Source organism: Peromyscus leucopus, chromosome 20 (genome assembly GCF_004664715.2).
Source record: "Peromyscus leucopus breed LL Stock chromosome 20, UCI_PerLeu_2.1, whole genome shotgun sequence".
Lineage (NCBI taxonomy): Eukaryota > Metazoa > Chordata > Mammalia > Rodentia > Cricetidae > Peromyscus > Peromyscus leucopus.
In genome coordinates, this window is record NC_051080.1 from 44,858,791 (window position 1) to 44,886,660 (window position 27,870).

General features: G+C 46.2%; 1 protein-coding gene and 1 pseudogene across 3 annotated transcripts in view; one reads left to right on the forward strand and one right to left on the reverse strand.

Annotated features, from left to right (window-relative positions):
• Grhl2 (grainyhead like transcription factor 2) overlaps window positions 1-27,870 on the forward strand; it is a 136,607-nt gene that overhangs the window by 22,172 nt on the left and 86,565 nt on the right. For all 3 annotated transcript variants that reach the window (XM_037197732.1, XM_028857200.2, XM_037197733.1), the window contains exons 2-3: window positions 19,622-19,817; window positions 25,368-25,435. In XM_037197732.1, coding sequence (XP_037053627.1) covers window positions 19,622-19,817; window positions 25,368-25,435 — 264 coding nt within the window. The remainder of the gene's footprint in view (window positions 1-19,621; window positions 19,818-25,367; window positions 25,436-27,870) is intronic.
• On the reverse strand, window positions 26,771-27,040 carry LOC114683035 (annotated as a pseudogene).

Here is a 27,870-nt window from a genome sequence, read left to right on the forward strand (position 1 = left end):
CCCCTCCCTCTTCTCCCCTCCCCCTTCCCTCCTCCCCCCCCCTCCCCCTCCCCCTCCCTCCTCTCCCTCCCTCCCTCCTCTCCCCCCCCTCCCCTCCTCTGTCCTCCCCTTCCCACTGCCTTCCTCCTCATTTTCTCCCATCTCCTCCTCACACCTTTCTCATCTCCCACTTCTCAAGATGTGTACAGTGGACATGCAAGTGTAGATGGGATGGGTGTGAGGGATGGGATGGGTATGAGGGATGGGATGGGTGTGAGGGATTGTCTTCACCAAATTCATGCGCAAATCAAAATCCTATTTGTTTGCTTTTTGTTTGTTTGTTTTGTTTTCCAAAACAGAGCTCCTCTGTGTTACAGCCTTGGCTGTCCTGGAACTCACTTTCTAGACCAGGCTGTCCTCAAACTCACAGAGATCCACCTGCCTCTGCCTCTCAAGTGCTGGGATTAAAGGTGTGTGCCACCACAGCCTGGTTGGCACAATATTTTCTTAAAATACAGTTAATGTTAATTTTTAAAAATGTTTGTATGTGTCAGGTGGTGGTGATGCACACTTTTAATCTCAGCACTTGGGAGGCAGAGGCAGGGGAATCTCTGTGAATTCAAGGCCAATCTCGTCTGCTAGCAAGTTCCAGGACAGCCTGGGCTACACAGAGAAACCCTGCCTGGAAAAGCAACAACAAAAACAAACAATATGTATGTGTGACATACATGTATACATATTTATAGTGTATGTATGTACATACTTATAGTATATGTGTGTATGTACATGCACAAGCACACACATGGGATTGTGGGTGCCGTGGTTCAAGTCTGGAGGTCAGAGGACCTCCCATAGGGGTTGTGAGCCTTGAACTCAGGTTGCCAGGCTTGACAACAAGTGTCCTTACCTGCTGAGCCATCTCACAGAACCCTGATGATTTTATTTTTAATGGAAGAAATGTATTTCGTGTAACGTGAGAAACGACACTAAGGAAGGGTCTGAAGAGCGGCCGTTTGTCTCAGCTTCTGCCGCTCAGGGCTCGCACGGCGGCCATGCTTCACACTCCGGCCTCTCTCCATCTCAGTTCACTCTCATGGCTGTCATTTCCCAAGCCCTTGAGTTTAGGTTTTCCCTATGAGCACACTTTCTGTCATTCCGCCAGCCGAGGCCAGTTTGCATGTCCTTTCAATACCAGTTTATACCAGCACTTGTGAAGCTGTGGCAACATGGGGAAGCTTGGCTTTGTGGGAGAAAGTTCCATATTGAGTCCATTCCAGGTCTTCAGGAAAGCAACCTCTTGAGGGACAGTGAGTGCGCATGTGTGCGTGCGTGCGTGCGTGCGTGCGTGCGTGAGTGCGTGTCTTTGTGGCCTTACTCTCTGGAGCCCCGGAATCCCTGCTTCCTCTGGGGACCGTCTCTTGTGTCTTTGCATTTCTCATTTCCTGTGTCAGGTGTCCAGTCGCTAGTGTGAGAAGAAAAGGTCCCTTTGGGGAAAATACCTTGGAATTTCAAGTCGCGCTTTCAACCGCCTTCTCCCCTCTGCTCTTCCCCCAAAAGATTTTTGTCTTAATTTTGCTGTTTAGTGTATTTTCCTGCCAAGAGTCTTAATTGCAATTATCTGCTGTAGCAGTGAGGGCTCCCCGAGGATCAGAGCTCACAGAATTTATTTATCAAAGGAGAGTCATCAGATTGCTTACACCTAGAACCTGGGTCATGTGCAGTCTAGAGGGCCAGGAGCAGAGGGGCCCCTGGAATCGGAGCTACTGTGTCTGCAGGGTCTCGGGAGCTCTAGAGCCCAGGTTCTTCACGGGACGATGCAGGCTCATCCCTGCAGGCTCATGGTTTTCCAAACACCCCTTCCCCCGGACCTCCCTGCCAACTTTCCTGATGGAGGCACACACACACAGCAGCTTCTCCTGCCCTCGGTGATCACGGGCTGCACTGGAAATGACTTTTCCACTCTAAAATCACCCACGGGGGGAGGGGCGCCGGTGCCAGGGCTCCCAGAAGTGGTCCCCACAGTTCCCGAGTCACTTGGTAGGCTCTACCTCACCTCTGGCCTCTTTGTGTGTGTGTGTGTGTGTGTGTGTGTGTGTGTGTGTGTTTGTGTGTGTGTGTGTGTGTGGTTTAGAGCTTGCAGCCATCCGCTGGCCTGTTCCCCACCTCACTCACTGGTCAGCTCATTGGTCATCGCTGCTGGTTTTGCCCAGCCTCTCACTGTTATCCTTCGGTCAATGAAGCCACGCCCCATCAACACAGCGATTCGCTGCTAGCCAGTAACACCAGACCATTCTCCAGTCATCTCTCCAGATTCTTCTCGCCCTTGCTAAGGGTGGGGGCTTACTGAGAGGCATTGCGGGCAGCTCTCCGACCCGCTGTGGGCTTGACTCCAGTCGCAAGGACTCTGCAGCATTCATTGATTTCGCTGTCTCCTTTGCTGTGGCCGCATCTGCGGATGCGGGACATGGGACTGCTTACCTTCACTGTGCAGTTGGTAAATACGGGAGATGAGCTCCAGTTCTTGTGCCCCCTTCCTGCTTAAGACAGGTCTCGCTGAGTAGTTCCCACTGGCCTAAATAATTATTTCTAAATCCAACACCCCAGTCAAGATTTACCCACATATTCTATATTTTTGTATCTTTGTGGTTGAATATGAAACTGAACTCAACATGTCTATGGATTTGTTGTAATGAATTCGAGTAGCAGTTTAACTTAAATAAGTTAATACACAAGTGGATTGGAACCCCTTCACTCCCAAGTCCGGTGCCATTTGCTGCGGAGTTCTTCCCCCCCCCCCCCCCCATAGCTAGAGTTTTCCTGCCTTGCCCACAGTCAGGACAAATCTTTTTCACCCGCCAGTCCCACAGCCGCTCAGACCCAACCAAGTAAACACAGAGACTTATATTGCTTACAAACTGTATGGCCGTGGCAGGCTTCTTGCTAACTGTTCTTATAGCTTAAATTAATCCATTTCTATAAATCTATGCTTTGCCACGAGGCTTTGCCATGCTTACCGGCATCTTTTCATGCTTGTCATGGCGGCAGCTGGCAGTGACTCCTTCCGCCTTCCTGTTCTTTTATTTCTCCTCTCTGTTAGTCCGCCTATACTTCCTGCCTAGCCACAGGCCAATCAGTGTTTTATTTATTGACCAATCAGAACAACTTGACATACAGACCATCCCCCATTACAGCCAAGTGCAGACCATCTCAGACACCAGCACTCAGGCCCATGGTCCTAATCATCCTCTATGTGGACCTGCTGGGTAAAGCCACGAGGAACCCAAGAACGGGCTCCCACGGGACACACAGAACACCCCACAGCACCCCCCCTCCCTTCTGTCCCTTTTCCTCCCTCCTGCCCCTGCCCCTTCTCTTTATCTATGGTGCCCAAGAGAAAGATACCCATAACTCACTTATGCTTTTTGGACAGCTCCTTAGGAGGGCTATCTAAATTTTCATGAGGCAAGCCAAAGTGTTAACGTGGTATTTCTGTCACTTTTGTTTGGGCTTGATTAAACTGGTTTATTCTTGTTGTTTTAAGGAATGTGCCAAGGCCCAGGAAGTGTCTGGGCAAGCACTGTGCTGCAGAGCTTGACCTGCGGCCCTGGTCACATCCGCCATGCAATAAAGCCCATTTATTTGTCCTATTTTATAGAAAGGACACCTCCAACTTCTGTGTTTTGGGGTGATCTCTGTGTGGACTTCCCGCTCCTTCCTGTGAAGCATGTTAAAGATGGAGGCTGATTCCAGTGTGGTTGCCAGAGGATCTATTAATTTTGAATAATCCACTTATTCTATGAGATTGTGAATTGACTAAGACACAATACAAAAACAGTCAGGGTTAAGGTTTGTATCTGAGTAACTAGAGACTAAAACATCAAATTTGAGATAAAGAGAATTAGCACAGAATCTTCAGGGAGACCCTGTGAAAATAATTTTTTTATTATGTAGAAACTAATCCTGATTTATCTTTTCTGGCTCTTTTCAGTAGCTCTCTTGTTAGTGTCTTTAATTTTCCTCCATTTTATATTACATGCATGTGTGCATCTGTGTGTGGGTATGTACACATGAATGCATGTGCCCTCAGAGGCCAGAAGAGGGCATTGGATCCCCTGGAGCTGGAGTTGCATGGGATTGTGAGCTGCCTGTGCTGGGAATTGAACTTGAGTCTTTGTAAGACCGGTACCCAGTCTTAGCTACTGAGCATCTCCCCAGCCTCCTCATCACTTTCCTGTATCCCGTTCTTCTTTATCCACCCACCATCGCCAGAATGATGTTCTCAAAGTCCATTTGATGGGACTGTTTCTCTTCTGAAGACCTGTCTGCACTCACAATCTGCTTTAACCCAGTCCTGGAGAGACAGCGCTATGGGTAAGGGCCATTGACCCTGAACCTGGCCATCTGAGCAGAGAACAACTTCCCAAACTTGTCCGTGTTTGTTCCGTGACACAGCCCTTCCCCTCCCCCAGATAAATGAACAGAACTAAAATCAAATCTGAAAAACAAATGACAAGCCCTTGTGTTACCTGCTGTCCGTGTGTGTCCACACTTGGCCAGGGGCCCCTTTCTTCTTTCTTGATGAGGTATGACCCAGCTCTCCTGGGGGAGTTCCTCCCGCTTCAGAGAGGCCAGTTCCTACTGAACCCTCTTCTGTGTCCCTCTGTGGACCCCTCCATGACCCGATCTCCCCATCTTCCTTCATTTTATGCATGTTTGTGTCATTTCTCTATCTAATCCTGAGCAGCCCCATCTCAATCTGACATAGATCCTCTGTTCCTTTGGGTTCAGTTTGCAAGAATTTCACAAGAAAAGCCACCTGTGAGATGGCACCCACCCATGGGGACCTGGAAAAGTCAGAGATGGACACTGTGCCAAGACCCGAGTGGAGGAGAGGGGGGATGTCAGGTGGAGGCCTCAAAACCACTGTGTCCTCCAAAGAAGGTTTACAGGGCAGAGGGTCTTTGAGACAAGAACTGTGTCTCCCCGGAACACGCCTGCTTCCGTGGTCTGCAAGGTCCATGCACAGTTGCTGGCTGGGGTGAGTACACAGGGGAGTGTGACGACCCTTCCAGTGGCCCCGGCCCTGGCTCCATTCTGCGTTCTGGAGTTAGAGAGTGGGTTTGAACCCCGTGACAGATGCCTCCCAGCACTCTGTGCTTTCTCCTCGTCTGCGCTGGTCACCTCTGCAGTTGTGAATTCGTCTGGAAAAGCTTCCCCAGGGCAGAGGTCGGGCCGCTTACTTCCTTGTTGTAGGTGTGCACTCCGGACTTGCCAAGTGAACGCGTCTTAGTTTTCAAGGTTTTTAAATAGTGTGTTCCACCACAGGAAAAAGGAAAATCAAAGATGAAACCAGCAACCCATGTCGGCCATGATGTTCTTTATGTCTTTACACCTGGATTTGTGGATCAAGGGATTAAAGTCTAATGTGAAAAAAAGACTTCAAAGTGTGGGTGGGCACTGGGATGTCATGGTGCCATCTGGAGGAATCTCCGTGATACGACCACATGAATGAATGAATGAATGAATGAATGAATGAATGAATGAGGGAATGAATGAATGAGTGCTGTCAGTAAGGTTTTCCTAGTGGCAGGCACTTTGTCTGGATGGCTTACTTACCCCTCACACTAGACCAGCTCTGTAGAAGTTCAGTAAACTTTGCTCAGTGGATGGGTAGACACGGGGCTGAGACTCCTCATGAAGTTGTACACAATCTGCATTCTACTCTCATGGAGGCGTGATGGTATGTAGGTTTGCAAAGCAGGCAGCCAGCTCCACGGGCTGTTCCCACAATTATTCTCTAATTACTTCAGTGTCAACAAAAATAACTGTGGTACCAGGAAAATGTTATGATCTCTCCGGACCTCACTTTCTCTATCTGTAAGATGAGAGATTTTGAGGCAGGAGATGGCGAATCTCTGAGTTAGAGGCCAGCCTGGTCTATAGAGCAAGTTCCAGGATGGCCAGGGCTACACAGAGAAGCCCTGTCTCAAAAAACAAAACAAACAAATGAACAAATAGATGTTTTAAATCATACTAGCCGGGCGTGATGGTGCATGCCTTTAATCCCAGCAAGAGCGGGAGAATCTCTGAGTTTGAGGCCAGCCTGGTTTACACAGGGAAGCCCTGTCTTGAGCCCTCTTCCCATATAGTTAAAGTGTTTGTTTGTTTATTTGTTTACTGTGTGCCACAGCGCTTGTGTGGAGCTCTGAGGACACTCTGCAGGAGGGGTGATGGGCATCTAACTCAGTCTTGACAGCCAGTGCCTTTACTGCTGAGCCGTCTTGCTGGACGGTCTGACTGGGTGAAGGGAGGAGGAGGGTGTTCAGCCTGCAGGGGGTAATTGTCTGACTCCCCAGGAAGAGACCAGGTTTCCGGGGGGAGCAGAGGAAGGACGGTCAGGATGCTTCCTGCTGTATAAAGGAAGGCTTTGCCTCCCGCGGGGCCCCCTTCAGCCCTTGTCTTACACCTGGGTGGCCTTTCCGTCTGTTTATGCTCCACTGCATAAGCAACATTAGCAAAGGCTGCAGCGAGATCAGGGCTCCGTCCCCCAGCCCCTTGGCTTTGAGTCTGTGTCCTTCGACTTTTCACTGCTTGTTATACCCTGTGCAGTAGCCGCCGCCGACTCCAGCTTTGCCCCATTACCTTTCCTTTGTTTCAAGAGTTCTGCCCTCATCCCTTGGCTAAGGCAGTCACTTCCAGCTGTCCCCTCATCAGGTAAGGGAGTCCTGGGATAGTCACCTTTTTTCTACAAGTGCTGCTCCCTGCTAGACCTTATGGTGGCTTTCAATTTACGTGAAACAACTGGTAATGTTCTTTTTATTAATGTATGTCTGTCTTGCCCTGCTTGATTATTTGGTTGTCTTTGTCAGTTTATTAATTCTCTCTCTCTCTCTCTCTCTCTCTCTCTCTCTCTCTCTCTCTCTCTCTCTCTCCTCCTTCCTTATTTCTTTCCTTTTTTTTTTCTTTTCTTTTTTTTTTTTTCAGACAGGTTTCTCTGTGTAACCCTGGAACTTGCTCTGTAGATCATCAGGCTAGCCTTGAACCCTGCCTGCCTCTGCCTCCCAAGTGCTGGGATTAAAGATGAGCACCACCATGCCAGATTGAGATTCACTTTTTTTTTTTTTTCTCTCTGTGTAGCCCTAGGCTGTCCCGGAGCTCACTCTGTAGATCAGGCTGGCCTTGAACGTGGTCATCTTCCTGTTAGTGCCTCCCTAGTGCTGGGATAAAGGCGTGCGCCACCACTGCCTGGCGAGATTCACTTTCTTAATGTCGATATTCTTTTAGGTCAGATTCCTCGCCACTTTTAGGCTGTTTTGAAGGCTGGCTTCTCTGAAACTTGACACTGAGGTGAGACAGACTTCAGAGTACACTGTGCTCCTTCTTCTCCCTCTTCTTCTTGACAAGGTCTTTCTTGTATAACAGCCCTGGCTGTCCTGGAACTCTGCAGACCAGGCTGGTCTCAGACACATAGGTTCGCCTGCCTCTGCCTCCGAGTGCTGGGATTATTAAAACCGTGCAGCTCGGCAATTTGTTAGTTTTCTTTGCCATTTCATTAGTCTTAAAACTATTATAAAAGAAAGTACAATTAACGTGTGTGTGTGTGTGTGTGTGTGTTACAATGTATCTGTGTGGTGATGAGGGCAGCTTTGTGGAGGTGATTGAGTCTTTCTTACCACGGAGGAATTTCAGAGCTTGAACCCAGTTTGCCAGGCTTGCTTGCCAGGCGTCTTTACCTAAACAGCCCTTTCTTACATGTTTTTACTTCATTAATTTCTTTTTTATACATGATAATTGTATGCATTAGTTTCTTCGATTGTCCATCTACTTTGATTTTATTAATTGTTCTCGTTTTCTTCCCTCTAACATGTTACATGCTTAGCTCTTTAACCTTTAGCCCTTATTCATTTCCATTGTAAGCATGTAACACTCTGAAACAATTAAGTTTTAGTCCTGGAAGGACAGCCATGTGGCACCACGTCCTGCCTTCTCCAGTGGCTTTCCAAAGCACTGGTTCAAATCCCTTTAACACACTAATGATTGAAGACTGTTGTGTCTGAGTTCATGTTTATGTGGATTTCATTGGTATCTGTGATGTTAGAAGATAGGCTGGATAGAGCTTGGTGTAGAACGGAAGTCTAGCATACTCAACCACAGCATCCCACAAAAGGCTAAAATGTTGGAAAGAAATTGAAGACGTTATTAGTGAATGAATGAATTAAAATAATAACTACAAATCTATTGCATGTTAAAGAAACATTGTCTAAAATAAAAACAACTAGCTTTTCTGAAACAAATATGAATTAGTGAGAAGAGCAATGTTTCATGTTTTTCCAGTTCTCTTCAAGTATCTGGTTTAGCAGGTCGGCCTCCTGTCTGTTTTTGCTTAGGTGTCATATCTACAGTTGAAAAAGGAAATTGTGTATATACACACATATATATTTCCCTATCACCCCAAGTTCAGCAGGTAGTGTGTGAAAGGTTAACACAATGCAGAGAAGGAATCCACAGTGAACTCTGCTCTCTGAGGCCCTCAGGCCTGACCTGTGCCCTGACTAGATCTCTCGCCTGCCTGAGGTTTGAAACATTCTTCACTGGCAGCTTATAATACTGGCTAATTCAGATCATCCAAATGTGAATCTTTTTCCTGACATTAAAGCGAAAAATTGCATCCATTGCCATTTTCACAGATCTCACTAGGAAATAAGTAAATATTATGACTTTTTTTCCTTAGTGGTGGATGTAAGTTTTAAATTTTGCTCAAAAACTCAAATGTGATCATTTTCTACAAATGCTGCCAGTTCTGTTTCTTGAACTGAGAGACTTACATTTGATTTGTATTTTAGAAAATATTGCTCAAATTCTAAAGTCCAAACACGTAGCTTCGTGAACTGAGAGACTTATATTTGATTTGTATTTTAGAAAATATTGCTCAAGTTATTAAGTTCAAACATGTAGCTTATCAGTTTGTCATCCTTTCATTTCAAAATAACTTAAAAAAAAATTACACTCACGTGCTGGGCAGCGGTGGCACACGCCTTTAATCCCAGCACTCAGAAGGCAGAGCCAGGTGGATCTCTGTGAGTTCGAGGCCAGCCTGGACTACAGAGTGAGATCCAGGACAGGCATTTAAAACTACACAGAGAAACTCTGTCTCGAAAAACCAAAAAACCAAAAACCAAAAAACCAAAACCCCACTCACTTCTCTTCTATTATATTTCCCTTCTATTATATTTCCATGGTGAGAAATCAGTTAAATGAATTTCATAGCGTTCTGGCTCACTTGTCTCTGATATATTGACTTTATTTCCTATCCATACATATCTTTTTTTTTTTTTAAACTTTGGATCAAGAAATTATTCCTTTTCTTTTCCCCTCTTTTGAGACAGCCTCTCACTATGTAGCTCTGGCTGTCTCAAACTTGGTGTGAAGATCAGGCTGGCCTGGAACTCACAGCAATCCACCCACCTGTCTCCCGAGTTCTGGGAATAAAGACGTTCACCACTATGTCCTTGAATTGTTCTTTCAGAAAGGATAGATGAATAGAAGAACTTTTCAGTCCCTTCCAGACGACAGGCCCTGTTTTCCATCTACTTAGCTGGTCTTTCGCCGTGTTCAGTATTCCAGTCAAATCTTTCTTCTTGTCTTTTCATTTAGGAAGACGGCCCCTCCCCCCATCTCCTTCTCTTTTCTCTCCGTTTTTTTTTTTTTTTTGGAAGGTGGTCCATGAAGGTCAACACTTATCTCTATCTAGGACAGAGAAACTGAAGTTTGAGGCCTGTTTTATGTCCTGTTGGACAGTTGTTTTTGTTTGTTTGCTTTTTCCAAGTTTATGTAGTATTTGTTTGTTTTGTTTTCTGAGACAAGGTTTCTCGGTATAGTTTTGGAGCCTGTCCTGGAACTCACTGTGTAGACCAGGCTGGCCTCGAACTCCCTGAACTCCTCCTGCCTCTGCCACCTCAGTGCTAGGATTAAAGGCATCGGCCACCACCGCCCGGCTTAACAGTATGTTCTATGTTCAACATTATTTTCCTTCTAAGTAAGCTGTTTTGTTCATGTTGGGGTTTCTCTCTTATTCAGGCAAGGTTCCCTTAAGTACCCAATGTTTCTTAGATCTCATGTTAAAATTGGTGGTTCAGTGTGGTGGTGCATGCTTTTAATCACAGGCCGAAGCAGGTGGATCTCTATGAGGTCAAGGCTTGGTCTACATAGTGTAGACCAGGAACTATGTAGTGAGACCTCATTTTTCTTTTAAAAAAAAAAAAAAAAAGAGGAGGAGGAGAATGGATAGTCTCAGGCATTTGTTAGCAGAGTTGAGCTCATTTTCCCCAAAGTGGGTGAGTAGGATGAGCCACTGATGTGACCCTGGAGGTCTCCCTACCATATACCCAAGTGCAGCCCAGAGGAAAAGCTGGGGTCCAACGTTGCATCATTTTTCTGTTTTGTATTTGAATCTTTTCTTCTTTCCGTCCACAGTAGTGTGTAGACAGCTTTGCAGCGCTCTGACAAGACACTCGATGTAAATGACGGGAGAGGAAGGATTATGATTCTGTTTTTTGTTCATACTTTCAGATGTATCTGTCCATCATGGCTGTGGCGGGACAGGGCAGCTCAGTTCGTGGGGCCCTGGAAGCCATGAGCGGGAGGGGAGAGGAAGGCGGAGGCCTGTGCTCCAGACTCCTTCTGTCCGCTCAGGTTTATTCGGCCTGAGCTCCTGCATACATGCCTTAGTAATGCCCACATTCAGGGCTGGTCTCCTCCACTGCTAGCCCTCTCCTGAAATGAGCTGGGGGGCACCCCACAGGCTTTACTAGTCTCCTGGGTGCTTCCCAACCTAATCAAAGTGAAAACTAGGATTATTCATCATAGGCCGGGTGGTGGTGGCGGATCTCTTGATTCGAGGCCAGCCTGGTCTACAAAGTGAGTTCCAGGACAGCCAGGACTGTTATACAGAGAAACCCTGTTTACAAAACAAACAAACAAACAGATTATCTATCATAAATAGTTTGAACTCAACCTAGGCATTTTTCCAGCTTTCTCTCTCTCTCTCTCTCTCTCTCTCTCTCTCTCTCTCTCTCTCTCTCTTTCTTTCTCTCTCTCTCTTTCTCTCTCTGGTCCTGGGGCCGCTTATTTAGAAGTGGTTGTCTCTAACTCCTCTGGGTACACAGTACAGGGGCTGGCTTGGTCATGCACCCTGAAGATTCTGAAGGCTTGTGGGGAACAGGTCTTGTGGTGTGTTAACTTGGCCTGCGCCAGTTGGGGTTGAGCTTCTCACCTCTGGCTTCTCCTGAATTCCCGTCTCCTCTGCTCAATGTCCTCTGGAAGCATACGGAAACATCTCTTCTCTGTGCTGGTTATAAACATACAAGTGAACTCACAAAGGGTCTGGAAATGGAAACCTGCCCTACAGGCTGCGAAGTTTTTGTTTTTTTTGTTTCCTACAAGAGCTTCAAGCACTGTAAGTGCCTCAGAAGAATCCTTCCCCCTTTTAACTGCAAAGCTGACTTGGTTACAAAATAATTATTTCCTGTAAGAATCAGTTTGGGTTGCTCACTAAATAATAAGAATTCTCAGTTCTTTAATTCATATTTCCATCATCTGAACTATTTTACTTGTTAACATTTGGCCTGTAGTTATGCCAAACGGAAAATGAATAAGCCATTTCCTCACGTAATATAAGCATATGTTGGGCTGGAGATGTAGTCGAGGGATAAAGGGCTTGCTTACCGCACGCAGCTCTGGGTTTATTCTCTAGCGCTGCCAAAAACCAGACAGAAAACGCTCACAAAAATGTGTTCTTTCTCTGATGGACTGTAGAATGTTCCAGGAGTTTGGAACATTCCACAAATAATTTAGACAAATTATTTCTTTCTCCTTTTGTACAATCTCTTTATTACTCTTAATTTATACACTTTCTCAATTGTTCACATAAAAATAAAGTCACCTTCCTTCCTTCCTTCCTTCCTTCCTTCCTTCCTTCCTTCCTTCCTTCCTTTCTTTCTTTCTTTCTTTTTCTTTCTTTTTTTTTTTTTTGATTGGATCTCTCCATGTAGCCCAGGCTGGCCTGGAACTCAGAGATCCTCCTGCCTCTTCTTCCCAAGTGCTGGGATTAAAGGCGTGTGGCACCACACCCAGCTAAGAAATTGCCTTCTAATAATAGTACTGAGCCAAGTACAGGCAACCGTACTTCAGAGGCCTTGTGTGGGCCACAATCCAGCCCCACACTGCCTGCTGCAAGACCTCTGGCAAACCTGGTGCTTCATCTGTGTGAAGAGCATGGGATCTGAGTCCGACTTCACGTTTTGGGGGGAGGGTTGTTTGGAAAACACGTAATTTAATTTCTGTAAGGTGACCAGAATACTGGTTGAATAGAATGATCCCCATAGGCTCAAGTATTTGAATCCTTAGTCATCAGGGAGTGGAACTCTTTGATAGGATTAGAAGAATCAGGAGGTGTTGCCTTGTTGGAGGAAGTGTGTCACTGGGGGGTGGGCTTTGAGGTTTCAGAAGCTCAGCCAGCCCAGCTTCTGCTCTCTGCTGCTCTAGTGTCCGCCTGCAGGCCGCCATGCTCCCCGCCATGATGCTAATGGACTAACCTCTGAAACTGTAAGCAAGCCCCCGATTAAATGCTTTCCCTTATAAGACTTGTCATGGCACTCATGGGGTGCCTCGCGTGAGGCACCCCATGACCGGTCTGGCAACACCACTAAAAACTGGTCTAAAAGTGAAAAAGTAAATAGACGTGAAAGTGCTTTGTAACTGTTGTGAGCGTATTAGATTTTGGTCCCCACACACCTCAGGTTACTGTTTTAACAGATTATTCCCACTTAAAACATCTTCTCCTCACCCTTGTCCTCCCATTTCCCACCATGACATCTTTCTGTTCCCTGCTGCCCTTCTGCCTCAGCTTCAGCGCTTTAGGTTCATCCTTTAACCCTTTCAGCTCTGGATGATTAGGAAGAGGGCTGAGCAGGAGTATGGCAGCACATACTCACATGAGTGGGTTTGTAGATCTGAATGAGTGGCTTCGTCTCTGACAAAATCACCCGAGGAATCGCCTAAAGGAGGGAAGCCTTCCTTTGGCAAACGGCTCCAAAGTCTTCAGTTCAGTTTGGCTCCACTGCTGTGGGCCTGTGGAGGGTTGAAGGTCAGGGCCAGGGACACACAACGAAACAACCAACAAAAACAACTCACCTCTTGGAGGCTGGGAAGGAGAGAGGAGGGGGAAGGGAGGGAGACTGAGGACCAGATAATACCCTTCAACTGGATTTCATTCCCTACACCTGGGGACAACTTACTTGAATGGTACTGCCTCAGGTTGTCACCTGGGTCCCAGCTGAGTGAGTCTGAATTACGGCTGGAGAATTACGGTTATTGGCAGTCCTTGGTCCCCCACTGGTCAGGGATTCAGTTTTTTACCACAATAGGTCAGTTTTCCTCTGCCAGAGCTAATGAATAAATAAAGGGATGGCAGGGAGAGATGGACTCAGGATCAGTTTATAAAAGTGAGAAACTCATTTTTGCCATATGCTGCTGCTCGAATGAACTGATCCTGGCTCAGTGTGGGAGGGACTCCATAAAGGTGTGAGTTGCAGGAGTCAAGGATGGAGAGGCTGAGTGGGAGACTCGCCACCAGAGACAAGGAATCACCCAAGAGTCAGGATGCAGTGGTTGGACCAAGGTGCTAGCAATGGGGTGGTTTGAGGTGGTCAGGTTCTGTAGGGAGTCGGCAGGTAAAACCAGAGGGATTTTTCTGTTGCAGTGAATGTAAGAGACTAAGACAGCAGGGATCTGATGTGTTAAAACCGCAAGAGTGGCATTGCTATCTGCAGAGATTAGGAAGGCTGAGGGCGGCCCGGGACTTGAAGGGTGTGGTGGTTGGAGATGAGGTCTTTGGCTTTCCCACCTTATCTTGTCTATTCTAATCTTTGCCTCCATTAGAGGCCATTAGTCTCTCATTTAATCTAACAGCTCACCACAGACAGGAAGCTGAGCTGTGGGCAGGTGACAGCTAGTTAGCTCGGGGCCAGGGTCTGAATTTGCCACCATCTCGTGCACCAGTTCTTCATAAACAGATAATTGACATGTTTTAGAAGGTCTGTATTAGATGTTTCTTGAGCCTAAGTGCCTAAGGTCCATCTGGATTTCTAGATGTGTTTACCAGGGAGAGACACATGGTGGAATTGGTGCTTCTGGAAGGAAACCAAAGGCTACGCCAGTGGAGGGGGGTGTCCAGATCTTTGTAGAGTGATGCCACAAAGGCTTGAGAACCCAAGGTAGATCAAGAACAGTGGGGAGGCTGCCGTAGGGTTTTGTTTAGGGGAATGCCACCTCGCCGGTGTCCTTGGGTCCTTTTTGTGCTGTTGGCAATCTGTGTACTGAAAATTTAAAGTTAGCTTGACAAAAGGAAACTCCGAGGGACTAAATAGGGAAGCTTCTGAAGTATGTTCTGAAGAGAGAGAGAGAGGGAGAGGGAAGGGGGGAGGGAGGGAGAGAGAGGGAGGGAGAGAGAGGGAGCTAATGTGCCCTAAGGCCAGGAGTTAAGAATGGGGTCTTTAAGGCATGGCAGAGAAAGAGTTTAATTCTCCATATTAAGCAAGTAGAGAGCACAAATTCTGACCAACCGGGACTAGATAATGAGAATAAATATCCTTGGGAGGGTTTGGACCTGATCAAGGCAGTACAGACTCATACTACATTCTAGAAAATGGTGTTCCACGAAGATTACTTCACCAGATTCCCACCGAGGAGGGAAGTTCTGGAGAGATTAATGAGAATGTCGTGGAGGGCTAAGACGGAAGCTGTCATGTTGGATCTGGTGACTGACTTAAAATGGGCATGTGATTTTAGTTATTTATTTACCTTTTATTTTTTCCCAGTCAACCTCATATATATTGTATTTATTTCTAGAATTGCCATTTTGCTATTTGTTTGTTTTAAGACAGAGTCTCTTGCAGTCCAAGGTGTCCTTGAACTCCTGATCCTCCTGCCTCTACCTCCAGTGTGTTGAGATTAGAGGTGTGAACCACAGTACTGGGCATTCCCCTGTGTTTCTCTACAGATTTCCCAGCCATTCACTCCATCCTTCTCTTCTTCCTCCTCCTTCATTACATTTTGCTGCTTCATATCTCAGGACATGTGATTTTAGAGATGAAGATGCCATGGGCTAAGTGTCCTGAGCCCCTCAGCGTGAAACTTTCCTTCCTAACCGGCTCCAAGGCAGGGGGAGGCTGGCCCTGGCAGGAGGTAGCTGGCTCCTTTTCCCCTGCAGCTAATAACTCAGTTCTCAGCCCTGCTGCCTGCCCTGTGTGCGCAGAAGAAGGTAGTGAGCCACAGGAAACAAAAACAGGCGTGAGTGACCTGAACGATGCTGTGAATGTTCGAAGCTCGCCTACATTTTTTTCCTCAAAGAGAGACCCAGAGGTCAAGTTCACATTTGCTCAGAGAGTGCAAGGCCACCTAGATTGTGAACCCAGAGGCTTAAGAATTAGCTGAAGCAAGCCCAGCAGTGGTGGTGCATTCCAGCCCTTTAGGGAGGCAGAGGCAGGCAGAGCTCTGAGTTCAAGGCCAGCCTGGAACTGGATGGCCAGGGCTGCAGAGAAAAATCCTCTAAGAATTGACTGATACAGATTTAGAATTGTCTTTCCCAGTGAAAAACAATGATAAAACTTTAAAACCAGTGAAAACTGGTGATAAAACTTTAGGTAGACCTTTAGAAGGTATTTCTTCACACACACACACACACACACCAAAAAAAGAACATTTCATTTTCTTTGTAGTAGTAAGTACATTTTTCTTCTCAGCACATCAGAGAGATGATCCTATTTTTATTATTCTACAGTGTTCTGTGTCAGAAAGACCATGATTTCTGAAGAATAAAACATGGCGTTGCACAGTTAAAGGGGAGAACATAACAGGCCCTTGTGTTATCAAAAAAAAAAAAAGTGTGATTTCCTAGATTTTTTTCCCCTCTTTGTTATGCAAGGATTCACTAACAGTTCCCTCCTAGGGGAGACATTGGTTAAGCCCCTGAAGTCACCAGTGAATTATACCAGGAAGAGCTGGAGTCTCCAGGAAGGAGTTGGAGACTAAGGAGGAAGATTGGAGAAAAATCTGTGCAGTAGCAGGCCTCCACTTCCTGCTCAGTGTTTAGAACGAGGCAGCGTTAGCCACGCCCTCTTCTGCACAGCTGACCTTGCTCTTCCCAGACACAGCGCAGTCTATTCCTTTCAAGGGCAGCCTATTGCAAACATGGCTTCCTAGGATCCGATGGTTTAGCCTCAGAGTCTTCAACCTTAGGACGACACAGAAGCAATACACACCCAACACATGCTTCAAAGCTGAAGTTGTGGAATCTTTTTCTAAGTCTCCCCTCTTTAGTGCTTCACTGAGTGACTCTCCAGAGAATGCCTGTACTTCAGTTTTCTGGTTCACTTTCTGAGTGAAATGTAGACAAGGTGACCCAAATAGACAGAATGGGGAGGGCGGCCCCATCAAAGTGGGAACCCCAGTTCTCCTGGCTTCTCCCTCAGGTCTCATTTCTGTTACAGACACTTCCAACCTGCACGGCTAACCCACCCTCATCATCAGTCATTTTCTACAAAGTGGACACGCTATGGCTTTGTTTTTGTTTAAGAAAAAGAAAGTTCTTTTCTATTGGACTTTCCAAAAATGGGTATAAACACACTTCTTTTATAAAAAAAAAAATTCACTCTGAATGATGAAATGTATTAGTTTAAATACGTCCTGCCCCTCCCTCTGCTATCAAGGATCAGCTGTCTGCTCCTCAGCTCTGCATTTCCTTCTTCTCACACCCTGCCCCCTGCAAAGTGGCTCTCCATTCTGCGAGGCCCTGTGGGTGCATCTGTCCTGTTCACTCCTCCATGGTCAGGAGCTCGAGTGCCACGGGTTCTCAGTGCCACGGGTTCTCAGTGCCACGGGTTCTCAGTGCCACGGGTTCTCAGTGCCACGGGTTCTCAGTGCCACGGGTTCTCAGTGCCACGGGTTCTCAGTGCACGGTTCTCAGTGCCACGGGTTCTCAGTGCACGGTTCTCAGTGCCACGGGTTCTCAGTGCACGGGTTCTCAGTGCCACGGGTTCTCAGTGTCACGGGTTCTCAGTGCCACGGGTTCTCAGTGCCACGGGTTCTCAGTGCCACGGGTTCTCAGTGCCACGGGTTCTCAGTGTCACGGGTTCTCAGTGCACGGTCCAGTGCCACGGGTTCTCAGTGCCACGGGTTCTCGGTCAGGTTCTCAGTGCCACGGGTTCTCAGTGCCACGGGTTCTCAGTGCCACGGGTTCTCAATGAAGCCTGTAGGGTGGCGAGCACTAGAGGAACAACTCTGGTTTCTCTCTAAATAGTCATAGTTTTTTTTTTGTTTGTTTGTTTTTTTAACTATTAATACATTATAACCAACTTTAACGAAGCCTGGAAGGCACAGAAACTGACAGGAACGCAGGAGATGGGGTTGTGGCGATGCCGCGTAACTCTCAGAGCGGTGGGTCCTCCCCAGGACCCAGTTATCAATTATTTCCAGGACATTACGAGGGAGGCAGGCAGGCGGGCATTGCTAACTCCACTTAAGACAGGAGACCCTGAAACACAGGGGTCTGCTCGGTTCTCCGTCACTGTGGGTGACTACGAGTCACCACACGCCTAGTCATCAGTAGGCATTTGTCTCACTCCAAAGAAGGGAGATGAAGGCCGGCGGTGGTGGCGCAGGCCTTTAATCCGAGCAGAGGCAGGAGGATCTCTGATTTCAAGCCCAGCCTGGTCTACAGGGTGAAATCCAGGGCTACACAAAGAAACCCTGTCTCAAAAAGCCAAAGGGGGGGGGGATCACTTTGAATCCTGATTATTTGCAGTGGAGTGATATTGTTCCTTCCTAGTGAGCTCCACGGTCACAGAGAGCTCCCCTCAGGCCGGGAGACTGTTGCACCCCAGATTCCACCTGATAAATGCTGCTTCCCACCTGTACCACCCCGTCTCAAATATATTCTAGCAAAATGCAAATGTCCCTTTTGGACCCCGCGGAACGTACAGCACCATGCCATCACACGAAGGGCCGTTAATACACCCGCTTTAGAAGTTCACACCAGTCCTCCATCACAAAGTGAGCCGAGGAACACTGGCCATCAGGAGGCTGGAAAGGACTGTCTTTTGGAACTTGGTGACCATCGGAAGTTCTTGGTGGCTGACTTTCCATCGACTGTTGTGGTTTCTGACACCGGCCACCTATCCATGTCATGTGACTGTGTCAGGGTAGGTGTTGTTGAATACAGTGTCATTGTATCCACTTTGGTTCCCTTTCAGTGAATAAGAAAAAAGGGCCAAGAAATGAGTGACAGTTTCTCCAGACTGTCACTCGGGACCTTGGGTCCCTCCATGGGGAGCTGTGGAGGACTGTCATGGTCTTTGGGTGTCTGAGTCATTGTTACATTGATCTTAAGACTGCCTTGTAGACTGCTGCTCTCCATACGCAGGTTGACCTGGTTAGCACTAATTCACAGGCTGTCCCTTGGGGAACTTAGTCTCCTCATTCCTCACCCAATGCTTCCATATCATCTTAACGTAACAGAATTCTACAGCAAATGGGATTTGTATGTAGGGTCCACCTCACCACATCCCGCATAGCTCTGTTCCACAGTGTTATCTGTATTAACGTGTTTGCCGAGAAGCTTATGTTGCTGTTCTTATTAAGAGATTTAGATTGGTCTACAATTTCCCAGGAATTTCAAGCAAGATTAAATTTGATAAAACATTTTGAATCATTAACCTATTGATTATATGTAAGTAATAATGATTTAAATTAGAATTTAGTTTAAGGAAAATTGTTCTCACTGGCTTTCATTCTAGTGCTCATTAATTAAGAATAATTAAACTATTCAGAATAATTAGATTCAGAAAACCAAGTTTTAAGGAGAGCCACATAAACGAACTAGATATATTATCCTTGAAAATACTTACGTGTGTGTGTGTGTGTGTGTGTGTCTGTCTGTCTGTCTGTCTGTCTGAGTGAGTTTACGTGCTTATGTGTGCCATGTGAGTGGAGTTCCTGAGGCGGCTACAGAGTGATTTCTCCTGGAACTGTAGGTTCAGATGGGTGCTGGGACTTGAACCTGGGTCCTGAAGAGCAGTAAGCCCCTGAGTCGCTGAGCCAGTTCTTCCAGCCCACACCACCTTTTACACCCTTGCTACTCTTCCTGCAGAGTGAAGGTGTAAGCTGAGGCAAGCTTGCAGTGTGGTCTTTTCAGCTTTAAGCTGCCTTTTTTCTTTTCTTTTCTTTTCTTTTCTTCTCTTCTCTTCTCTTCTCTTCTCTTCTCTTCTCTTCTCTTCTCTTCTCTTCTCTTCTCTTCTCTTCTCTTCTCTTCTCTTTTCTTTTCTTTTCCCCCGAGACAGGATTTCTCTGTGTAGCTTTGCCCCTTTCCTGGAACTAACTTTGTAGATCAGGCTGGCCTTGAACTCACAGAGATCCGCCTGCCTCTGCCTCCCGAGTGCTGGGATTAAAGGCGTGCGCCACCACCGCCCGGCTTAAGCTATCTTTCTCTAGAGGAATACAAATCAGTGTAATCGTATGCTGTGTGTAGTATCGGAGGGAAAATGGAAAGTTACCTGATAATGAGCCTATATTTTTCTTGTTCTTACAGTAATAAAAGACTAGTGGCCTTAGTGCCCATGCCCAGTGACCCTCCCTTCAATACCCGAAGAGCCTACACCAGTGAGGATGAAGCCTGGAAGTCCTACCTGGAGAACCCCCTGACTGCGGCCACCAAGGCGATGATGAGCATTAACGGTGATGAGGACAGCGCTGCCGCCCTCGGCCTTCTCTATGACTACTACAAGGTGGGTCCCCGACCAGCCTCCTCCTCTGCCTCCTCCGGGCCCTCCTTTCATGCATGGCAAGGTGGGACAGGCTCTTTGTTCTAGGCCAGTGGACTTGGGTGGAATTCTGCTTTTTGCGTCCCCCAACGCCTACTTCATGAAACCCAACTTTATTCCCACTCAGAAGTTTAAATTAGGGGATACTCATTTCTTTAAAAAAAATATTTATCTATATATGTATTTGTGTGTGTGTGTGTGTGTGTGTGTGTGTGTGTGTGTCTAGAGAAGCCAGAGAAGGGGGTCAGGTCCCCTGGAGCTGGAGTATTATTTGCTTATTTCCCTTCTATCATTATGGCTCCATTTTTGCGGCTATGTCGTGATTAGTTATTGTTCAGTGGCAGCATTGACTTGTCTCCAGGTTTTCCAGTTTAATAAGAAACATTCTTATTGAGGATGTCTCTGTTTTCTGGATCATCCAGGGAGTGTGTTATTATTAACATGAGGGACTGTCAGCAATTCCAGCCCTGATGTTCATTTGTGTTCATTTGAAAAAGTCCTTAAAAGCGAATGTAACACTAGAAGAAATGCTGCTTAGACATTGTTTTTAGAGTAAGAGTGCCTCAGGAAGTTAAACAAGAAACAATAGTGTGAAGAGTTAGGACCTGCCCCCCCCCCCAGAACTGCCCTCCGAGAACTGCCCTCCGAGAACTGCCCCCCCAGAACTGCCCCCGAGAACTGCCCTCCGAGAACTGCCCCCCCCAGAACTGTCCCCCGAGAACTGTCCCCCGAGAACTGCCCTCCGAGAACTGCCCTCCGAGAACTGCCCTCCGAGAACTGTGTAAAAGGTCAACAAGTGTCACATTTAGCAAAGAAGGAGCATTATTGCTGCTCTGGCTGGAGCTACCTTCAGCTGGTGCTGGAAGTTGGCAGCATGGTGGGAATGCCTTTTTGCCAGTCGGGCATCATGAAGCTCTCATTCTCCGTCCATTGTGGGAAATCAGCTTTGGACAAAACCACCACGAAGAATAATTTGACCTTGGGTCTCTGCTTCCTTTTGCCTCACCTAAGACAGAGCAAGGTGTGAGGGACAGGCAGGAGGGATGTACGGGTATGCTCATCAGGGCATTTTAGCTGGGGACATTCTTATCTCAAATAAGTAATCATTTATTGTTAGGAAGTGCTAGGTTATCTCACTGGTACTTTATTTATTTATTTATTTTTCAAGCTTTATTTTGTGTACATTGGTATGAAGGTGTCAGGTCCCCTGGAACTGGAGTCACTGACAGTTGTGAGCTGCCATGTGGGTGATGGAAATTGAACCTGGGTCCTCTGGAAGAGCAGCCAGTGCTCTTAACCTCTGAGCCATCTCTCCAGCCCCTCACTGGTACTTTTGCTGGTCTAGCCTGGTTCCCCCCCCGCCCCTTAGCCGGAAAGGATGTGTTGGCAGATGCTGATAGCCTGTTCTTGAAGGTTTCAATGCCAGTGTGGCTCATGACGTATCAGGAAGGGCCTTAACTCTAGGGGACGTGGACTCTGGGTGAGAGGACGCAGTGAAGGGCAGACTTACACCTGTAGAAAAGAAGCTGAATCTCAAAATGGATTTTGGTGGCTTTGCTTTCCTATTTTCTGTTTGTGATTTTTCTTCATCTTTTTTGACCGAATAGTACATTTGAAAATCACAAAAATAGAGCCAGGCATGGTTGGCATACCTTTAATCCCAACTCTCTGAGGCAGAGGCAAGCTGATCTGATTTCAAGGCCAGCCTGGTTTGCATATAGAATTCCAGCTTGGCCAGAGCTACACAGTGAAATCCTCTTTTGGGGAGAGGGGAGGAAAATAAAAATGCAGGAACAGCTCTGAAATCTTATGGAACGAGAGCATGCTGAAGTTTACAGAGAATGGTGGAGGTAGAGAACTCATTATATTAGACTGCGTCATTTCGCAGCCTCGACCATCCCGGGGACCCCAGGCATTCTTTCTGTTTTCAGTCTGTTGCTCAGAGAGAAATGGATAAACAATCACCCCTTATTGCAGAAAAATAGTCAACATTTGACAGTTTTAACAATTAAAAAAATCTATTGACACATCATTCAAATGTTCCTAAGTATTCAGGTGAAGATAGTTTCTTCTTCTGACTTTTATGACCAGTATGACAATGAACAGTTTTAAAAGGCTTTAAAGAAATAGATTAATATATTATTATTATTATTATTATTATTATTACTATTGTTATTTTACTTTAGAAAACTTATTTAGTGTATGTTTGAGAGAGAGAAGCAGGAGGTCTCCTGCGCGTGGTGCTCTGCAGCACACACCAGGCCAGCTGGCCCTTGAGTTTCTGGCTGCTTAGCCTGGCTCCACCTCCAAATTCACAGTGAGAATGCTGCAATTACAGATGTGTGCCGCTGCAGCCAGCCTTTCATGTAGGGTTGGGATCTCACTCTGGTCACAAGGCGGAGCTTCACTCTTACCCTCTATATCGTCTCCCTTACCTTACTGTTTCATTCTTTAAAATAGATAATTTTGTTATTGAGAAATGGACATAATTTCAAATACCTGTATTTGGTGACATGTTTGGTTTGTTAGTGAACAAGAGAAGCTGACTTGAGACACAAGTAATTAGTAGTTAATCTACAAAGGAGCATACTTGGCTTACTGTTAATCCCACTGGTAGAGAATATGACCATTGCCATAGTTTAAAGCCAAATTTAAAGCAAACTGTAACCAAATACTGGCCGGGTGGATGGGCTCTGGTCGGGTCCATGCCCGGTTTCCAGGAGACGGCCCGGAGTCAGGGTTTGCAGGGACCTACAAAGGCGAAACCCACAATTCACCACATTGCCCACGGGTCCAATCAGGGGCAGGTATACATCCTGACATACCTCCTGCCTATATCCAATCAGGGAGAAGCGTACATCCTGACATATTTCTTGCCCACATACCTCCCTCTCACATGGGATCAAGCATATCCGATGTAGTTGGGTCATATTTGTTTAGTAGAATTGAAAACATGTGTCTTGTTATCTCCCATAAACAGCAGCCTCCAGCATTTCAGGAACTGTCTGTCCTTGGACAGGCGGCTTGCAGATCAGAGGCAATTTTGTTTCCTGGATCTCTTAGGCATAGTAATTAAAACTTATAATGTAACTTTGGCTCTCACATTACCACAGGGTCAGAGGATAACTGAATAACTGAATATGGGTAGCTGGATGTTGGAAAATGTGATACTAGGTGTGTTATCTCCTCTTGTAGACATGCAGAAGTCATGATTCAAGCCCAAATCTATCTGTAAATATTCTGAGATGCAGGGTAGAGGGTTTACACAAACCTGACCTTATACCCAAATCCACATCCTGTTCTTTGTTAAATGACTGTCTCCTAAGGACTCCCAGAGTTATGGTCCCTTACATTTCGTGCAAGTTTACTGTCTTTTTGTTTGAAACATTTTAGTGCCTAAGAAAAAAACTAGTCTTTTGGGTTTATTTTTTATTTTTTATTTATTTTTTGAGGCAAGGTCTCTCTACATATCCCTGGCTGTCCTGGAATTCATTTTGTAGACCAGGCTGCCTTGAAATCAACAGAGACCCTTCTGTCTCTGCCTGAGATTAAAGCTTGCACCACCACCGCCGGTTAGAGCTAGTTGTATCTCATTTGAGCAGTATGTTGAAATGCTCGTACTAAGGCTTCTCGATTCTCTGCATACTCATAGCTTATGGTGCTGGAGTTATGACAGAGGTAACTGTCCTGTGAGGAAAGATGCACCTGTTGATGAAATAGAATTATTCTCTTTGTTTAAACTGTAAACTTTGGAAGCGAAATTATTCTGACATTTGCTGTCACATTTTCATAGGCTTTCTGTAAATGTGACATGGTGTTTTTGGACCTCATCAGGCTCTTTCAGAGAAGAATTTGTAGGCATGAACAAAGCAGGTCCCCAGGGGCTGGCGGAGCCATAGACTCATCTGAGACTTCCCACATTTCAGGGTTTTCACCCGTGCTGCCAGATCTCATCGCAGGATTATTGCAATGAAGCCTGTTGGACTGTGCAGTTTACAGCTGGGACAGCCGAGTGAGATTTATCCAAGGTTCCAAACAGTTTGTATTTCCTGCTGTCCCTTACATTGTAAAGTCTGCAGTTTAAAAAGTACTTTTCTTTGAGGTCATTTGAAAGTGGTTCAATTTTTAAAGTATGCATTTAAATTTAGTATTGTTTACCAATTAAACAATACTTTAAAAGACCTAAATTTATTCAGTTTCTCACATGTTAGGCACTCACAATCATGTGGCTGTCTATTCAATTTAAGCGACTTAACAATAGTACCTCCAAAGTTAAGTATGGCCTTTCCATGCAGTTTAGACATGTCTCGAAACAGCAGATTAAATTAGATGAATACTTAAAAGACGTTTTAACTTGTGTCTGTGTCCAGATAATTACCCCAGATAATTTATAAAGCATAGAGGTTTGGTTTGCTCATGGCTCTGGAGGGTGGGACATCTAAGAACATAGCACTGACTACTGGCCAGGGCCTTTTTGCGGCATGGTGGCATGGCAGAGGACATCATCCAAGGAGAGAGGCAACAAGTGAGCTGACCCCTGTGGCGGGAGATGAACGGAGCCCTCACAGCTGGCTTGTCTGGGTGAAGCACCACCCACTCCTAAGCTCCAACTCCACCACAGACCTGAGTTGAGAAGTATCAGGAGGTCCATTTTACAGATGGGGAACACTGACCTCGTTTGGCTTAGACTTGAGCACGGTCGTCAAACTCCAGGCTTCCACATCCTGTGCCACTCTTACCACTCTCTTGTTCAGCCACCTCGGTGGTGGATGTCTTTGGCTGAGTGGAAACTGTAGGAATTCCTAGAGGAGTCCAGCAGGAGGATGCTTCCCATCAATGTGTGTTTATCTCAACAGTGATGCTATTGGCCAAGAAGAACCTCTCCAAGGTTAGCCACAGACAAATGAACAAGTCCAAAAGCAAATGCAAGCGATCTACCAATGCAACCAAATCCAAACCACCTATTTATTCACACGTCTGGAGGTGCTGGAGACTCCCTTCTCTCAGAGTGCTTTTCAGTAATGCATCAGGTGATGTGTTGGCATCATGCTTAGGAACGAGATGGTTAGAAAACCTGGAGGCAAGCTTCTCTGGCAGTGGTTAGGGAGTGCTCCTATTAGGTGCTCCTTGCCATACTAGCTGTACTGTCAGATCCCAGCCCAGGAGCCTCCAAAACCCTGGTCAGCACCTGGTGTCCAGCTTCAGAGAGGAAGCTTGCTCCATGTTCTTCAACAGGCTACTTTCTTTCACGCCCATCTTCACTCCATCCAAACGGCTCTCTGCCTCACCTGTTCCTAAGGCTGGGACTCTTAGGATCCTGTGTCTCCTGGGTCAGCTGATTCATGGTTAGCATGAATCTGTACTGGTCACCCCTTTGCCTCCACTTCCCCTCAGGCTACTCACTCTTAACCGTTTCCCAACGATAACCTTCTACTTCTTCAGAGAGAAAGTTCCATTTGGTTTCTTTGTCTGTGTTGGTGTCAGCAAGTCTGATGGTTCCCTGCTGATTTCCAGGTTCCCCGAGACAAGAGACTTCTGTCTGTGAGCAAAGTGAGTGACAGCCAAGAAGACCAGGATAAAAGGTATGATATATGTAAGGAAATAGGATTGCCCCCCAGAAATAACTTCTTGTCTATACCTTTTTGAAAAAGAAAGCCAGGCACAATGGCACATGCCTTTGATCCCAGTGCTTGGGAAGCAGAGGCAGGTGGATCTCTGTGAATTTGAGGCCATATTGAGTTCCAAGACAGCCAGCGATACATAGAGAGACTCTGTGTCAAAAACTAACCCCCCAATGGCCTGTAGAAAGGCTCAGCAATCGCTTACTGCTGTTGCTCAGGACCTGGGTTTGATTCCTAGCACCCACATGGTTCCCAATCTTCTTAATGCCAGTTTCAGGGGATCTGTTACTCTGTCTAATCTCTGTGGGTCCCAGACATGTAAGTAGTGCATGTAGATGCATGTAGGCAAAATATTCACACACATGAAATTAGATTACAACTATAACTTGAGCTGGAAGTTTGTTTTCCAGAAGAGGTAGGGTCAAAAGCCTTGCTTCTTCTGTCTTTTGGGAGTCTGGACCAAAACTTGATCTCTTGCTAGGAAAAGCAAACACATTTTTGCCTGTGCATCCAGAGGATCATCAGCAAGTTCCCTCAGTTGAAGAGCTGATGAGGAGGTTAAAGGTCAGGAACTCGAGGTGATTGGCAGTAAGAGCCTGCAGCTGAAGACAGTTTTGCGCTCAGTCCCACACTCTTTCCTGCAGTCTGGCCCTTAAGGGAATGAGACTCTTCAAGGATTCCTCTTGGTGAGGGAAAAGTAATTACTGAGCCCAGAGAGGTAGAGACTCAGAGCAACTGCCAGCACCATCCAGATGTTAGGAGGGGGTATGTCATCTGGAGGAGTTAAGCAGCTGGGTAGCAAGAAGACTAGATGAAGCGAGATTAGAAGGGGAGGGTCCGTTACAACCTGCTTTTTGATGAAGCCAGATGGAGGATGTCACTTGGCTTGTGTAGACTGTCACCTTTCAGTGGTGACTTAGCCGGCTCCCCAGTCGGTCTCGGCACCTGTCACACTTGCTGTGGCAGTCTGCAGTGACTGTGGGGTCTTTCTCTTCTGGATAGGGTTAGGTGAAGACAAAGGGGACCAGAAGGGACTGAAATGCTCAGCTGTTGCCCCCAAAATCACCCATGCCGGCTCTGTCCTGCAGTGGGATGGAGAGGGACTCCCGTCGGAGATTCTCACTTGGTTCTAATTACCCATTTGGGAGTTTTTTTTTTTTTTTTTTTTTTTTTTTTAAATTCTGTGGCATCAAGTCCTAAAGTTACCACTATTCTAGAAGTGTAGTTCACCATATAGTGAATCTATGAATATTTTTTTTGAAACCAGAACATTTACTTTATGACTGGTTGGAATCCTCAAGAATAACTGGATGCTGCCACAGCTGCCCTGGGGTTTAGATGTTGTCCCTTCACGGACATGTCTGAATCTTCCATAGACAATTTTCAGGTGCCTCATCCGCCCAGTCCCGGTCCTGTTTCGTCCCTTAGCCTGGGCACTCCAGTTACACTCCTCTTGCACTTGGCAGGGCAGCCACCTTTGCCACAGGTTGACTTCTGAGCACATCAGTGGCACAGCGTGTGCGCCTTATTATGACGCTTTCCAAAGGACGATGTTCCTTTAATCATCTTGTTTCTGCCACTGAGGCTAAAAGGGATCCATGCAGTTTTTAGACCAACAATTCGACTAGATTTATACAGCTCTTTAGCTTGCTTACTTTCTTGATAATGAGAACACTGAAAGATGTCTTGACTTGTGCTTCTTGCTTAAAATTCATGTTTTTGTAATAAGTAGAAAAATAAAGAAATCTGGCCTGAAATAAACTGAAGAGAAATTTGAATATCTTGGCAAAGCCAGTAAAGGGTCCTGGGTGGCTAATGGGTTATTGCTGTGTTTGCTATTCTGGTAGACGAACTCATTTACAGCCAGCCTGCAGTGTGTTATCCACAAATATTGATGGTCCTGGGTGAAATGGGTTAGCGAAGTTCTAGATTACAGCTAACGAGATGAAGGAATGCCCAAGGGTGTTCATTCATCATATTCATCTTGCTTGGATCCACTAAGGCGGTCTTGTTATGGCAATACAGTTTTTTTTTTCCTGTTTGTTTTTTTAACGCAGATTTTATGATGAAATATTCAGAACAGGGCCTTTACGAAATACTGCTGCAAATGGGTGGTCTGAATTCTGGCATCATTTGGCTCACTGGAGTCACATTAAACACAATGTCTGAATCTTTGCTGTGTCCCCTGTGTGAGCGAGCACCCTGTTGTTTAACCACGAGAACAGCTTACTGCCTACAGACCTACGTTTGCAGACCGACAGGCTTTATTCCCGGGGTGTTAATTTTTAGAGTCAGTGCTGCAGATCTGTGATCGCCTCAGACAGATCGTCAGGTGTCTTTCTGGTGACCTTGCTTACGTAGAGTCATTCTTCCTGAAGCTTCACTATGAAGTTCTA